Below are 16,179 nucleotides of genomic sequence, written 5' to 3'. Positions count from 1 at the left end.
GGAGAATAAAAATGATGACACTGACACAATGAGTGAGATCGCTCTATTATGCGGAGCGATACATAGGGCAAATCGGCAGCTGGAACGTTGGCAAAAATGTTTACCAAGCGTACCAACTAATAATCAGAAAAAGTATGATAGAAAAAATATGGGTATGATAGTGAGTGTAAACAAAATGAAAGAGCGAGTGTTGTATGGAGATTCCTTAGTAAGAGGTGTGTTAGTTGAGAGTTTAACAAAATCGTACCAACCTGGTGCGAATGTTAAGAATGTAAGCAAGTCAATTAGAATGCAAAAGCAGTGGGTGAAAGAATTGATAGTGGTAGCAGGTACAAATGATTTGAAAGGAAACAAAATGGTTATGAGTGAGGATGTGAAGGAATTGTTTGAGGTAACAAAAGGAAAGAGTTAGGATGGTGAATCTGTTGCCGCAGTATGACAGTGAAGAGTATAGAAGGAGGGCCATAATTTCAAATGACTTTATGCGTGAATTATGCAGTATGAGTGGTGTGGAATTTGTGGATGTGTGGAATGAGTTTGATGGGCGAAAGGATTTATATAAAATGGATGGTTTAAATTTGAATGGATTTGGTGTACGGAGACTTGAAAAGGTGTTGTCGAATGTAGTGGAAGTGAATGTGCAGAATCAGGGAAACTAAAGTTATTAAGGGGGGGGGGAGTAGATATGCAGACTTTAGGGAGACATTTGAGTGTGTAATGTGAACAAGCAAGTAGGAAAGACCACAAATCAGAATGGGATAGTTAGTATAAGGCATCAAAATAGAGATGGGACAAATCGGCTTCTGCATTTCATGTATACTAATGCCAGAAGTATTAGGAATAAGAAGGAAGAATTTTTGGCCTTGGTTGGTACTTCCAGACCACAGGTTGTTGGCATTAGTGAAACATGGCTGACAGAAGATGACACAGCTAGTGGAATTGAATGTGAGGAGTATGGTATGTTCAGGGAGTGACAGGGAGAATAAAATGGGGGGAGGAGTGTTATTGATGATTGCTGATGAGCTACAGCCAAGGAGAATAGAAGTGGAACTGCAGGATAGAGAAAAGAGCATTTGAGGCTATTTGATGTGAGATTGAAACTAGCAGAACAAAATATACAGTTGGGTGCTGCTATAAACCAGGTGATGGAATAGATGGTGGAGATAGTATGCATAAGCAAATAGAAGAAATAAGTGGAAGGAGGGTAATTATTATGGGAGATTTCAACTATAATAACATTGATTGGAAGGAGGAGAGGACACATGGGAGGAAGAAATTGGATTTTATGCGGTTATTAAGGGATAACTATCTGTGACAGCATGTAATGGAAAATACTAGGGGTCAGAGAGTGCTTGACCTAGTAATTGCATCTGAGAATTTGGCTGTAACAAATATGACCACGTTGCCACCAATTGGTGAGAGTGATCATAGGGTCTTGACTTGGGAAGTGGCTAAAGGTGTGGAATTTACAATTAAGACGGGGTACATCTGGAATTATCAGGCTGGTAAGTATGACAAGCTTAGGAGTTTGATTGGTTCAGTGCATGGCATGTACAACTGCAAGGGCTAGAAGTTGATATTGCATGGGAGGCAGTTAAGAAGTGTTTGCATGAAGCAATGGCTGACTGCATACCTAGAGTCCGAATAATAAATCAAGTAGGAGTTAAATGGATAAATAACACCATTAAGCTTGAGCTGCAAAAAAAAGAAATAACAATGAGGGAATTTAAGGAGAAAGGTGACTAGCAGGCATATGAACGGTATAAAGCGTTGGCCAGAAGGGTAACAAGTGTGGTAAGAAAAGCAAAAAAGGATTATGAAAGAACATTGGCCATGCAGGCTAAAGAGAATCCCAAACAGTTGTTTTGATATGTTGCAAGTAAAAGAAAAATGTATATGGCAGAATGATTTTAAAGAATGCCGATGGTAGGGAGGTAACCGAATCAGTTGATATAGTTGAATTACTGAGCGAGCACTTTGCAAGAATATATCATCCAGGTAGTGACATTGCAGAAATGAATGAACCAATAGATTATACGGGAATTGTGGTGAATGAAGTGGAGGCGAGCAGTCTATTGCAAAACCTCAATGTCAATACATCTATGGGATTGAATGGTATACCAGCTCGTGTCGTACGTGAAGCGGCTAAAGAATTGTCAGTACCCTTGGCCATTTTGTTTAATTTGAGTCTCGGGTCTGGGTTAGTCCCGAGGGGGTGGAAAGAGGGGAAAATAGTTCCACTGCATAAAGGAGGTTCCGACTGCTGTTGTTAATTATCAACCGATTAGCATATCAGGAATCATCGTCAAGGTCTTGGAGAAATTAGTCAAGAGAAGAATACAGGATTGGATAGATGAAAATGGGATACCGTATGGGTGACAACATGGTTTTGTGAAGGGTAGATCATGCCTCAGTAACTTGCTCACGTTTTATAACACAGTGATGGCTGAACTGGATAAGGGTAATGGATTTGCTGGACCTCGCCAAGGCCTTTGACAGGATACCACATGGAACTCTAATCAGTAAACTGAAGCAAATGGGGATGGATATAGGGTTAGTGAGATCGATAGGAGGGTGGTTGATGGAGAGATACCAGAGAGTGGTTTATTCAGGAGTTGAGTTCTAAAAACTATAATAATCTTGTGACTCGAGGTGTGCCACAGATTTCTTGGACCACTACTTTTCAATTTGCTCATTAATGATATAGGAAAGGATCTGAGAGGAAGTGTTCACTTGTTTGCTGATGATGCAAAGTTGGGTAGAGCAATTGTGAGTGCACAGGATGTCAAAATTTTGCAAGATGATTTGGATAGTTTGGAGGACTGGGCTAAGGAAAATGGATGTCAATTTAATTTGGCAAAGTGTAAGGTTATGCATTTTGGGGTGAAAAGATTAGCAGCAGTATATCACATTGGTGGAACCGTACTCCAGGAGATTGACGAGGCCAGGGATTTGAGAGTGTTGGTGGATAGGGAGTTGAAGTTTAGGGGACACATTGCAAAAGTGGCTAAATCAGCTCATCAGATCACTTGGTTACTGAAAAATACTTTAACAAGCAGAGACAAACAAGTTATTGTTCCTCTGTATTGGGCCTTGATAAGACCCCATCTAAACTACTGTGCCCCGATATGGACGCCAGGGTTTCTTCTTGATGGGTAGGAGGTGGAAAGGATCCAGAGATGAGTGACCAAGATGATAGCAGGTCAGTGGAATGAACCTTATGAGAACAGGTTGAAGATTTGTGGGTTGCAAAAATTGGTTGATAGGCGGAAAAGGGGTGATATGATTGAGACATTCAAATTACTGAAGGGTTTCTATAAGATTAATCCAGAAGATATTTTTGAGAATAGGACTGGTGGTGGGAGGACTAGGGGCAAGAATGTGGTCAGCAGGGGTGTTAGAGCTAGGTTTTTTACTTGGAGAGTGGTGAATGAGTGGAATAAGCTGCCAGAGTCTGTTGTGGGTGCTATGACCGTGAATGAGTTCAAGGCGAGGTATGATAGATACTGTGTGAATGTCGAATAGTTGTTCTTGACATGATGTTAGGGCCTCCCTCGATGAGTCTGTCGACTCCTTGGAGTTGCCCGAAATAATAATAATAATTAATATATAGAAATGCAGAGTCTTCTGCATCTGAAAAAACAACTTTCCTCCACTCACATTTTACAATATTAAATTTTATCAGTTTTGTTTATATATTAGATATTTTAAATACCTTTCCTCAGTTGGCCACTGTTTTTTTTTTTTTTTTTTTTTTTTTTAAATTTAAATGCATATAGTAATTATAAGAAGAACAAACTCTGTAGTTTGTTGTTTTTATAATTATCATATGCAGTGATTCCAGAAGCATCCACATGATATGAGTGTAAGCTGATTTGTGACTTTTTTCAAATGATATTTACACTGAATTCATGTTTTAACCATAATATAATTATGCTATAATGACATAACTATTTTACCTAACCTGCAAGTGGTTGGAGTATAAGTAACAAGACATTCTTCAATATTTGCTCAAAATAACAAAACTGTGAAAACAGCATGGTTATAGTTATTTAAAAAAATAAATAAATAACCTAAATTGTGCAAAGCATCACAAAGTGCTGTTGCATCTTTTTCTTCTTCTGCAGCTTCTCCCACTTAAGTGAGGTCACTGTTTGTAATGAGTCTCCTCCACACCTTCCTGTCTTGGGCTGTCACCACATCCAAGTTCTTCATCTTCAAGTCCTCTTCTATCAGCTCCCTCCATCTCTTCTTTGGCAGCCCACGCTTCCGCCTGCCTTGCACATCCATCTGCATGACCCTTCTTCCCACATATTCGTCCTCCCTCCTCATCACATGACCAAACCATCTCAACCTTGCTTCCTGTATTTTCGCACCTAAGTTCGTAACTTTCACTGTTCCCAGGACATAGTCATTTCTCAGATGATCCTTTCTGGTCACACCGCACATCCACCTAAGCATTCTCATCTCTGCTACTTCCATCCTGCTGATGTTATTTTTCCTCAGGGACACAGTTTCTATAGCATATGTCATAGCTGGCCTCACTACTGTCCTATAAATTTTGCCTTTCAGATTGATAGGCACCCTCTTATCACATAACACTCCAGCCATCTCCCTCCAGTTCCTTCAACCCGCTTGTATCCTGCATCCCACTTCCTTCTCAGCTCCTCCATCTTCTTCCACTGTTGAACCTAAGTATCTAAAGTCTCTTACCTTCCTGATGACATTTCCTTCCAGCTCCAGATCTGTCTCCTGGGCCGCCGCCGCCCACTACGCAACACATATACTCTGTCTTACTTCTGCTCAGTCTCATACCTCTCTCTTCCAGTACTTTTCTCCATCTTTCCAGTTTAGTTCCCGCTTCTTCTCTTGAATCTACACACAGCAAGATGTCATCTGCATACAATATTGTCCAAGGCGCATCTTCTCTCACCTCCTCTGTTACCACCTCCAACACAATATTAAACAGAAACGGACTTAATGCTGACCCTTGATGCAAGCCAACTGTTACTTGAAAACTTTCTCTGTCTGTCCCAAACAGGTCCGAACACTTGTCTTCACATTTCTGTACATTTCCTGCACCAACCTGACATATTTCTCCGGCACCTTCTTCTCCCTCAGACACCTCCAGACTTCTTGCCTTCTCCAGATCAATAAATACCAGATGTAACTCCCTTTGTTTCTCTCAAAGTATGCTTCTCCAGATCAATAAATACCAGATGTAGCTCCCTTTGTTTCTCTCAATATTTTTCCATCATCTGTCGTAACCCAAAGATAGCATCTGTTGTTGATCTACCAGGCATGAAGCCAAATTGTTCCTTTGCAATCTCCACCTCCTTCCTCAGTCTACCATCAAGAACCCTTTCTAGGATCTTCATTGTGTGGGACATCAACTTTATTCCTCTGTAATTTTTACAGTCTTGTGCATCCCCTTTACCCTTGTAGATGGGAACAAGAGTACTCTCCCTCCATTCCTCGGATATATTTTCCTGTTGGCAAACTTTCATGAACAGGTCCCACAGCAGGTCAATTCCCTCTTCCCCCAGTGCCTTCCATGCCTCCACTGGAATTCTGTCGGGGCCCACCGATTTTCCATTCCTCATCCTCTTCATGGCCTCCATCACTTCCATTCTACTGATGTTCTGCACCATCCCCTCAGAAGGCTGCCCATCTCCTCTGTGAGTCCTTGCATTTTCCTCATTCAATCCCTCAAAGTATATTTTTCCATCTGTTTCATCTGTTATTTAAAAAAAAAAATAAATAACCTAAATTGTGCAAAGCAGCACAAAGTGCTGTTGCATCAATACAAAAAATACATCTTAGAACAGTGAAGATAGAATTTTTCACTATTGTTTATATTGGATTTAGATATGAATTGCACAAAATGAGTACGTTTGGGAAAACAGTGAACCAGGAAGGTATATTAAGATTTTGCTTTATTGATGTATAAATTATTAATTCATGTTTTAATCTATTTTAATGTATGTTTTACTTAGGCTATAGGATCCCGCAATTTATTGAAATCCGTTACAAAGCACAGAGAGGCTCAGCAACAGCAACTTCAAGCACTTATCATGGAGAAAAAATTGCAGCTAGAAAGGTAATGTATACTGGTGACTTTAAAAGTTTCATTATGTATTTATAATTTTAAGAATCAGTGAGTAACATAGGAAGCATGCTTTTATCTTTCTAAACTTCTGAGTAAGGTTCTGTTTTGCCTGTAATGTTCAGTTACACTTAGTTTCCTTTGATATTGTGCCTAAAAAGAGAGAGAAGTTACTTTCATATATTCATTTTTAATTCCATTCAGTTCACTTCTTTAATTGAAAAAGGCAGTTTAATATTCCCTATCTGTGCCATAAATTTCCTGTTGTGCATATCAGAGATATTTCTGTGTAATAATCACATGCATTTTTAAACACAAATTAAGTTTAATAATTCAATATTGTGTACTTAGTATCTTAAGTATATTCTCCATGTTGTAGCAAGCCATTGCGTTTAACCTTAGCTTAGGTGGTACATAATGTTTATCATCTAGTGTTAGACTGTGACACTGTTTATTGAAGTGAAGTGGGTCGAAAAAGGCCATGTGTTTGTATAGAGTAGGATTTGTGAATTATCTAATCTTTAGTCAACTCATGGTTGTAGGTGATATAGGTTTACAACCCTTCACTTGTGGGATTATCATTAAAAAAAAGGTGACAGTGTTTAATTATAGTAGCCCTCTGAATACTACATTTTATATGGTTATTCTATACATGAGAGGTTGTTCAGCTACACTTATTTGCAGCCTCTAACTCACTGAAGTGAATTGGTGGAGACGAGGTACATTGCTAGTGAAGAGATTGAAATTGAATTGTTGGGTGCAGAATATTGATTAGTCTAATTTCTGTTATCTGTACTGAGTTAAATATCTTTGTGGGAGCTCTTAGAGATATATTTAATTGCAAATGTCTGTATAACATGGAGCGATTGAACAAATTTGTGATCTTTATTGGATTAATACTTTTAAGAGGTAAAGTAATACCTAAATCAAATGGAAAACAAAAACATCTAGTTTCTAGATAGTGAGGAAGTAATTGTAGACTTTTAAAGTTGACTATTCAGAAATTTCTACATGAGCCTTAATTAAAATTTAAGTTATTATTTTAGGTCAGTACAATTTGCATTTTTTTGTTATGTGACTTCTATTCCATAAGAGGTTGTAAATCTATAGTACTGTGGGTAGGCTAAGGATTTTTTTCCGTTTTTATTAATTTTATATATTGTTGCAGTTGTTATATGCATTTTTGCATAATCCAGAGACCAAACATGAAACTTTTTCAAGTCACTTCAGGCCTCTAGCAAGGCAGTGTGGTCTTGCATCAAGTAATGAAATTCTTCTTTCATTTAATGGCATTTACAAACATTCATGCTCATGGTGGGATTCAAACTTCCAGCCTGGATAGCAGATTTGTTAACTCTCTCAACCAACTAGACTTGCAAATATATATATTTATATATTTTTTTAAATCTCTACTGAGTGTTCCTGGTAAGATTTACGCAAGTATATTTGAGCAACAGTTGAGAAGGATTGTGGAAGAAAAGCTTGAAGAAGAACAAGCTGGATAGAGGCTGTGGATCAGATTTTCACTTTACGACAAATAGTTGAGAAATCATGGGAATATAACAAAGATCTAAATTTAAGTTTTGTAGATCTGGAAAAGGCATATGACAAGGTGCCAAGAGAGAGAAGCTATTCAAAACACTACAGTTATATGGAGTCAACAGGGCATTATATCAAGCAATCATCATCATCAACAACCATGGTCCAATGCCTGTAGGTGTCTGCTGCCATCTTGATATAATTCTTCCATTACATTCTATTTTGTGCAAGATGACTCAGTTTGTGTATAGAGTTTCCGCACCATTTGACGATGTCAACACCCCATTCTCTGTTTGGTCTTCTTCTTTTGTATCAAGCAATACTTAGTCTTTATTTGAGTTGTAAGACAGCAATTAGAATTGAAGGAAGTACAGGAAGGTGGTTTAATGTTAAATCTGGTATCAGACAAGGATGTACATTATACCATCTGTTATTCATTATCTATATGGATCACATTATTGAAGAAAAGTGGTATTAAACCTGATATCAAAATTGGAGATGATAATGTCAGCCCTTTGCTTTATGCAGATGATGCTATACTTCTAAATAAATCTGTTACAAGTCTGCAAGATTCCCAGACTAAATTGAATAACTGTTGTAATAGATATGGAATGAAGGTCAGCAATAACAAGACAAAGACAATGAAATAGACAGAAGCATTGAAAATATCAAGTGCATTGTAAATGCAGAACCCATAGAACAAGTAAAATTTCAGCAACTTAGGCACAATTTTTAGTGAAGATGGTAAATTAAATATGGAAATAGACAATACAATCAACAAAGCTAGTATGGTAGGAAGTGAGCTGAATAAATTTATATGGAATAAGAGAGAAATTAGTCAAAACACTAAATTAGCTGTATACAAGACAGTGTTCAAACCAGTTTTAACTTATGGATCTGAAAGCTAGGTCAGAAGTAAAACACTTGACCAAAGACTAGAGTCCTGAGAAAGATTAGGAACATGAAGAAATGGCATCAATGGCAATATCATATTAAATATGAGGATATTAGGAAAGAACTTGGCATTGTCAGCATCCAGGAATGGATTAGCAGAGCTAATCTCAGGTGGTATGGTCACTTAAGCAGAATGGGAGAGGAAAGATTAGCAAAACAAGTGTTCTCTGCCAGGTTGGCAGGAAAAAGTCCCAGAGGAAGACCAAAATATAGGTGGATTGATACAGTAAAACGTGCCTTAGAAGATAGAAATATAAGATTTGATAATGTTGGAGTCTTGACAGGTAACAGATTCATTTGGAGGAAAATTGTAGATAGAAAGTTAGTAATGATGTAAGTTTTTCATGTATTACTATCATATCCTGTACTCCCCTTGAGCGCACACATCAGGAATTTGATGATGATGACTTCTTTTGCATTTAAATCCAATTCTTTAAACTTACTTTCTAAATCTGTTTTTGGTATAACTAATTATTGCAATATCATCTGCATATGCACAAATCTGTACAGATTTATTATTAATATAGCCTCTTATATTGAGTCTTCTTATTATATATTCAAGTGCCAATAAATTATATATTTAGTTTAATCCTTTATCCAAATGTAAGCAAACAAAGTTTGTGCCTGACGTATCTTCAGGACTGGGGCAACTCGTGGCAAAGGTGGACTCAGTTCTCATCATTTTCCTTAGTATCCTATATTGCAAAGCACATCTTCTTGCAGACATGTTTCTTGCAGACCCCTTCCCATAATACATAGCATTATGGGAAGGGGTCATTACCCAGACCAGTTTCGACCTTTATTGAGGTCTCTTCAGTGGGAGCCAGACTCAGAGGTGATACAAAGGTTGAAGCAATGCAGAAGTCATATTTCCATACGCCAGTTGCCAAAATGTGTCGCACCTTATTATTAAACCATTTACCATGAGTTGCCCCATTCCTGAAGATACTTCAGGTGCAAACTTTGTTTGCTTACACTTGGATAAAGGATTAAAGTAAATATATAATTTATAGTCTAAGGGGAAAAAAACTTCCATCATCTTTCTTTAATCCAGAGTGATTTAATAATAAGGTGTGACACCTTTTGGCAACTGGCATATGGAAATATGACTTCTCCATTGTTTCGACCTTGGTATCACTTCTGGGTCTGGCTCCCACTGAAGAGACCTCAATAAAGGACAAAACCGGTCTGGGTAGTGACCCCTTCCCATAATGCATAGCATTATACATGTCTGCAAGGAGATGCGCTTTGCATTATGGGATACTAAGGAAAGTGATGAGAACTCAGTCCGCCTTTGCCATGAGTTGCCCCAGTCCTGAAGATACTTCAGGCACAAGCTTTGTTTGCTTACACTTGGATAAAGGATTAAACTAAATATATAATTTATAGTCTAACCAAGTGAAATATGTCCAACATTCAAGTGTCAAATTAAACAAACTTATAGACAGTGCATCTTCATGTCTCACCCTGGAACTTATTTCGAATGCTTCTGTTAACTCACCTTGTATTTTAACCCTTGTGTTAGATACTTCTAGTGTTATTTCAATCATTTAGCCTGGTTGGCCGAGTGGATAGCGTATCCGCTCTCCAGCTAAAAGGCTGTGGGTTTGAATCCCACCATGGGCATGGATGTTTGTGATTGTCTGTGGAAATACCAGTGGTGGTTGGCAGTAGATGGTGTTGGTGTATTTGCGGTCAGTTGGTGATTGAATGTGGAGACGGAGTTGTAAAGTTGGTTCCTTCCCTCACTGAGTCCTTGGACTCCCTGGAGGTATTAATTAATAATAACAATTAATAATTCTATCCAATGTTTGTGGGATTCCCAATCTTTTATGACTATTAATCATTTTTTGTCTATTTATTTTATCAAAAGCTTGTTTTATATAATTTATAGATATTGATTTTATTCTTTATTATATTCCATACATTTTTCATGTATATTCCTTAACATAAATATATTATCAGTGGTAGATCTCTTTGGTCTAACACTGGATTGGTAATCTCCTAAAATTTCTTCAGTATATGGTTCTAATGTACTATTTTTTAAATTTAATAAAATTTTATGTTACATTTAGCAATGTGATTCCTATATAATTACTACAATTCAATTTATCTCCCTTTTTATATATGGTTGAATCACTCCTATTTCTATTCCTTTGGTAATTTTTCTTCATTTCATATTTCAGTTATTAATTGCCAGAATTTTCCCCATAATGGTTTTCCAGCATTCTTAATGAGCTCCCCTGTTATTCCATCTATAACGTGTGCTTTACAGTTTTTTATCTATTTTATAATTTTAACTACTACTTCATAAGTTGTTCTTTTATTTTTCCTCATTTATTCTAAATTCATTCAAATGCCTATCTTCATCTTCATTATCATTAATTTCTTCTTCTTCTGATAACAATTCTTCAAAATACTCTTTCCATCTCTTCATGACTTATTCTTTTTTAGTTATTATTTCCCCTTCTTTATTCCTACATCCTATTATTTAAGGAATAAAATTTTGTACTAGTGAATTAATTTCTTTATAATATTTTCTTATTTTCTTTTTTTTTTATTATATTCACTTATTAACTTTATTTTCTTCTACATCATTTCTTTTTTCTTTGATTATATATTTTATTTGCTTCCTTTCTCTTTTCTTGATATTTTTGTCTATTAGCTCTTGTATTTCTTTCTTTGTATAATTTAATAGTCTTCATGTATGTAGTAATGACTTTGAAAGATTGCATGAAAAAATATACAATGAAAAAAAGCAGTGACTGCATGGTGATGGAAAACACTGAACAGGAATGCCATCTGGATTTATGTTTCTGCTTGAAGTAGAAAAAGCTATCACAAACCTGAAATTTGGAAAGGCAGCTGGAGTAGATGAAACTTGACCAGAAATGCTAAAATTTGGATGTATAAAAGTTTTGCAGAGGTTACACTGCATAATTCAGAATGCTTGGTCAGAGGGCCAAATTCCAGATGATTGAAGTAGAGCACTCATAGCACCCATCTATAAAAAGGGAAATAAAACTGAATAAGAGAGTTACAGAGGAATTTCTATACTGTATTCATGGTAAGTATTATGCAATTATCCTTGAGAAATGGCTAAGAAAAATTGTGGACAAGAAGCTTGGAGAAGAACAAGCTGGGTTAAGACCAAACAGAATCACATTTTCACTTTAAGACAAATAGTTGAGAAATCATGGGAATATAACAAGGATCTGTATTTAAGTTTTGCAGATCTGGAAAAGTCCGCACAGTTAGCTGAGTGGTTATGCGCTTCACAACCATATGCCTGGGAAAGGAGTGTCCTGGGTTCGATTCCCGTCGCCGACGTGAGGAGCTTAGGATCTTTCTCAGCCATTTATCTTCTATATTATTTTGATTTTCAAATTTTTTTAATGTCTTTTTCTATTTTTTCTTTGTATAATTTAATAGTCTTCATGTATATAGTAATTACTTTGAAAGATTGCATGAAAAAATATACAATGAAAAAAGCAGTGACTGCATGGTGATAGAAAACACTGAACAGGAATAGCCAAGTTAGCCGGTCTTGGGGATGGACTGCAGGGTTTTTCTCCCCAGTTTATCTGGGATTTTTCCTTCTGCAAGCTGGCAAACCGGCCTTGAGAACATAACACTTCCACAGACATAGACACCTCCAGGAATAAGGAGTAACCAACCTATTCCATAGGATTTCAGTTCCGAATGCCTACATGGTAAAATGTATAGGTCTATGCGTGAGCATAAATTAGGATAGATCTGTTAAAGGCATATGACCAGGTGCCAAGAGGAAAGCTTTTCAAAACTCCAGTTATATGGTGTAAATGGGACATTATATCAAGCAATACATAGTCTTTATTTGAGTTGTAAATCAGTAGTTAGAATTGATGGAGGTACAGAAAGATGGTTTGATGTTAAGTCAGGTGTGCAACAAGAGTGTACATTATCTCTACTGTTGTTCATTATCTATATGGATCACATTATGAAGGAAAGTGGTATTAAACCTGATATCAAAATTGGAGATGTTAATCTCAGTTCTTTATTTTTTACAGATGATGTTATACTCCTAAATCCCTGACCAAATTGAATAACTGCTGTAATAAATTTGGTATGAAAATCAGCATTAAACAGACAAAGACAGTGAAAATAGGCAGAAACATTGAAAACATCAACTGCATCCTGAATTGAGAAACTATAGAACAAGTCAAACATTTCAGTTATTTAGGGACAATTTTTAATGAAGATGGCAAACGAAATTTGGAAATAGCAGAATTAGCAAATCTGGTATGGTAGGAAGTCAGATGAATAAATTTATACAGAATAAGAGAGAGATTAGTCAAAACACTAAACTACTGTATAAAAGACAGCGTAGTGTTCGAGCAAATTTTAACTTTTAACTTTTATTTAAGCATTAATGCAAGTAACGAGAATATTAAATAATCATTATTCTTTAATAGAGGATATTGAACATCTAAAGAAGAAATTGGCTGATGAGAAGGAGGAATGAAGAAAGGATCATATTTCATTGTATGGGAACTCAATCATTAGAGGTGTGATGACCAATAAAATGCACAAAACATGCTTCCTTGTTGCTAAGATCACACAGGGATTGTTATGTTTGTACAAAAATGTAAGGAGGATTCAAAACAAGATTGAGTCAGTATGCCCAAGGATAACTGGAATAAGTGAAACTTGGTTGTCTGAGGATGATGTGATGTCGAGAATAGAATTAGAAGGATATATAATTTTCTGGAAGGATAGAATTGTGAAAAGAGGAAGGGGGAGTGATGTTGATGATTGCAGAGGAATTGTGTCCACAAAGTGTGGAAGTTGATAGTGCATGCACAGAGTTTGAATCTTTGCAGGGCCGGTCCGAGAGTATCTGATGCCCTAGGCAAAGAAAATTTAGATGCCCTATACATTGTCGCTATATATATAGTCTTAGCGCCCTTATATAGTTTTATATATAAGTCTATATGTATATAGTCTTAGCTCCCCTAGGCAATTGCGTAGGTTCGCCTAATGATAAAACCGGCCCTGAATCTTTGTAGTGTGAAGTTGAAATAAACAGGTCACTATATATGCTAGGATGCTGTTATAGGCTAAGACTATATGTATATAGTCTTAGCTCCCCTAGGCGATTGCGTAGGTTCGCCTAATGATAAAACCGGCCCTGAATCTTTGTAGTGTGAAGTTGAAATAAACAGGTCAGTATATATGATAGGATGCTGTTATAGCCCACAGAATGCAAAGAATACTGATTGTGAAATGTTTAGGCAAATTACTTGGGCATGTAAAAAGGTGATCCTGATGGGAGACTTTAATTACATAAATATAGAATGGAAGGAGGAGATAGTGCATGGGAACAAGGAGAATGAGTTAGTTGAATTTCTGAGGGATAAATATCTTAAGCAGCATGTGACTGAAACAACTAGAGGCTTTAATGTTTTGTATCTGGTGATAACTGCACAATATGTAGTTGTAAATGAGATATTACCACTGCCACCAGTTAGTGAGAATGATCATGAAATACTTGTTTGGGAAGTAGTGAAACAATACAAGGTTATTACCAAAAATGGAAACGTGTAGAAGTATAAAGCAAGCGATTATAGGAGGCTCTGTATTCAGTTAGCATCATTACTTTGGGTATGAGCTGAGCAGAAAAGATGTTGGCACTGCTTGGAAACTCACAAGGTAGTATCTGACACGAGCAATATATAAGTACATACAAGGGTTCAGCGAGCGAATAGAGTAGGCAGGGCTGCATTTACCATTAGGCGCATGATGCGCAAGCTGGGGGGCCTCACTCTCTATGGGGGCCACATTTCAAAACCTTACTCCTCACAGAGAACAATAAAAAAAAACACAGTTATAGTTGGGAGGACTAGTGGCCATCCATGGAAACTGGGCAAGAGTGTGGTTAGCAAGGGTGTTAGAACTAGGTTTTTTACTTGGAGAGTGGTGAATGAGTGGAATAAGTTGCCAGGGTCTGTTGTGGGTGCCATGACTGTCAATGAGTTCAAGGCAAAGTATGATAGATACTGTGTGGATGTTGAGTAGTTGTTTAGGGCCTCCCTCGATGAGTCTAAGGACTCCTTGGAGTTGCCCGTAATAATAATAACAATAGTTGCAAAATAAAATACTTATAAATATTAAATTCATAATATAAAAACTAGAGGCCGCTGAAAAATTTGTGAGGCCTCCCACTTCCATTTGAAATACATTGTTCTTTCCTTAGAATATAAAGCTAACTGGAACTGTTGTAACAGGAATACTGCTTTATTCCATGAAATTGATATGTAAGTCTACCATTTCTTTGCTGGACGTATATACATGTCCAGCAAACCTGGATAGTTATTATTTTTAGAGACCACAAATATATATATATATATATATATATTAGGGTTACCAAGTAATTTTATAAACTTGGTTATTTTACTCATAATCCCAAGTAAGCAAACAATTAAGTTGCACCTGAACGTAGTTAAAGTCCAAAGGTGGTGCAACACCAGAGCAACTCATTGTAAAGTGTGTAAAGCTCTGATCGCTATTCTTAGTATTTTCCATAATGTAAAGCACATCTCACTAAGAGATGTATACTGCAATACATTATGGGTGGGGTCACTACCCTACCCAGACCGGTTTCAATCTTTTTTGAGGTTTCCTCAATGAGTAGCTAGACCCTAAATACCAAGGTTTAGTAATACAGAGCCTTATCAACTTTACCTATACAAGTAGTGACCCCACCCATAATGGGAATATAACATGACTACACAGAAATCCATATTTCTGTGTAGTCATATTACTCTATTAAATGCTATTCTAATATTACAGTCAACTTTCACTATAGTAAACTTTTAGGACCATATGAATATTTTTATTTATTTATTTTTTGCTTTGAAGATTTGCTACAGTGAATTCCTTTTAGAATAGCACTGATGCTATAGGTCCCAAATTATTTGTGTCATGAAAATAATTTAGCTTAGCAGTATGAAACTTTGTAAGAACCTTACTATCAACATTTGCATTTTTTCTCTTTTTCTTTCTTGAGCAAATAATTCTTGTTTGATTTTATTTACAGGCTAAAGGTTCAGTATGATTCTTTGAGGAAAGAAGAAGCTGAGCAGAATGAGATGATTGAACAATTTCTTCTTCAGAAATGAAAGATTAAGCAGATTCAATTTTTTTGGATCTAAATTGTCTACATCAGTTTCTCTTTAATAAAAGAAACATACTTAAATGATTATGCCAGAACTTCAATGAAGTAAAGTTAGCTATATGTACTTGAATAGTTAATCCTAAAAATAAAGTTGAGACTAATTGCATACACGCATACAGAATTAATTTCTTAGTTTGAAAGATTAGGAATGCGATTATTTCATGAACTTACTTGCTGTAGTTAGTTTTATATGTTAAACAATGAGGATCTTTTGATATTATGTTAACATTCCTGAACAATGTTTAAATTATAAACCTGCCAGCCTGGTTGGTTGAGTGGTTAGTCTATCCGCTCTCCAGCTAAAAGGCTACTGGTTTAAATCCTGCGTGGGCATGGATGTTTGTGATTGTCTGTAAAAATATTA

At 36.5% G+C, this 16,179-nt stretch overlaps 1 protein-coding gene across 1 annotated transcript in view; it reads left to right on the top strand.

Annotated features, from left to right (window-relative positions):
* Nucleotides 1-15,921, top strand: part of IFT20 (intraflagellar transport 20) — a 49,949-nt gene extending 34,028 nt beyond the window's left edge. Inside the window, exons 3-4 of the mRNA XM_090409862.1 lie at nucleotides 5,997-6,100; nucleotides 15,678-15,921. Coding sequence (XP_090265988.1) covers nucleotides 5,997-6,100; nucleotides 15,678-15,759 — 186 coding nt within the window. The 3' untranslated portion in view covers nucleotides 15,760-15,921. The remainder of the gene's footprint in view (nucleotides 1-5,996; nucleotides 6,101-15,677) is intronic.
* The last annotated feature ends 258 nt before the right edge of the window (nucleotides 15,922-16,179 follow it).

The sequence above is a fragment of the Typopeltis vanoorti genome, chromosome 20 (assembly GCF_054136105.1).
Source record: "Typopeltis vanoorti isolate ZY-2024b chromosome 20, IOZ_Tvanoo_1.0, whole genome shotgun sequence".
NCBI classification, from domain to species: Eukaryota; Metazoa; Arthropoda; class Arachnida; order Uropygi; family Thelyphonidae; genus Typopeltis; species Typopeltis vanoorti.
The sequence above is the reverse complement of the archived record's forward strand: the minus strand, read 5'-3'. Positions and strand labels throughout refer to the sequence as shown.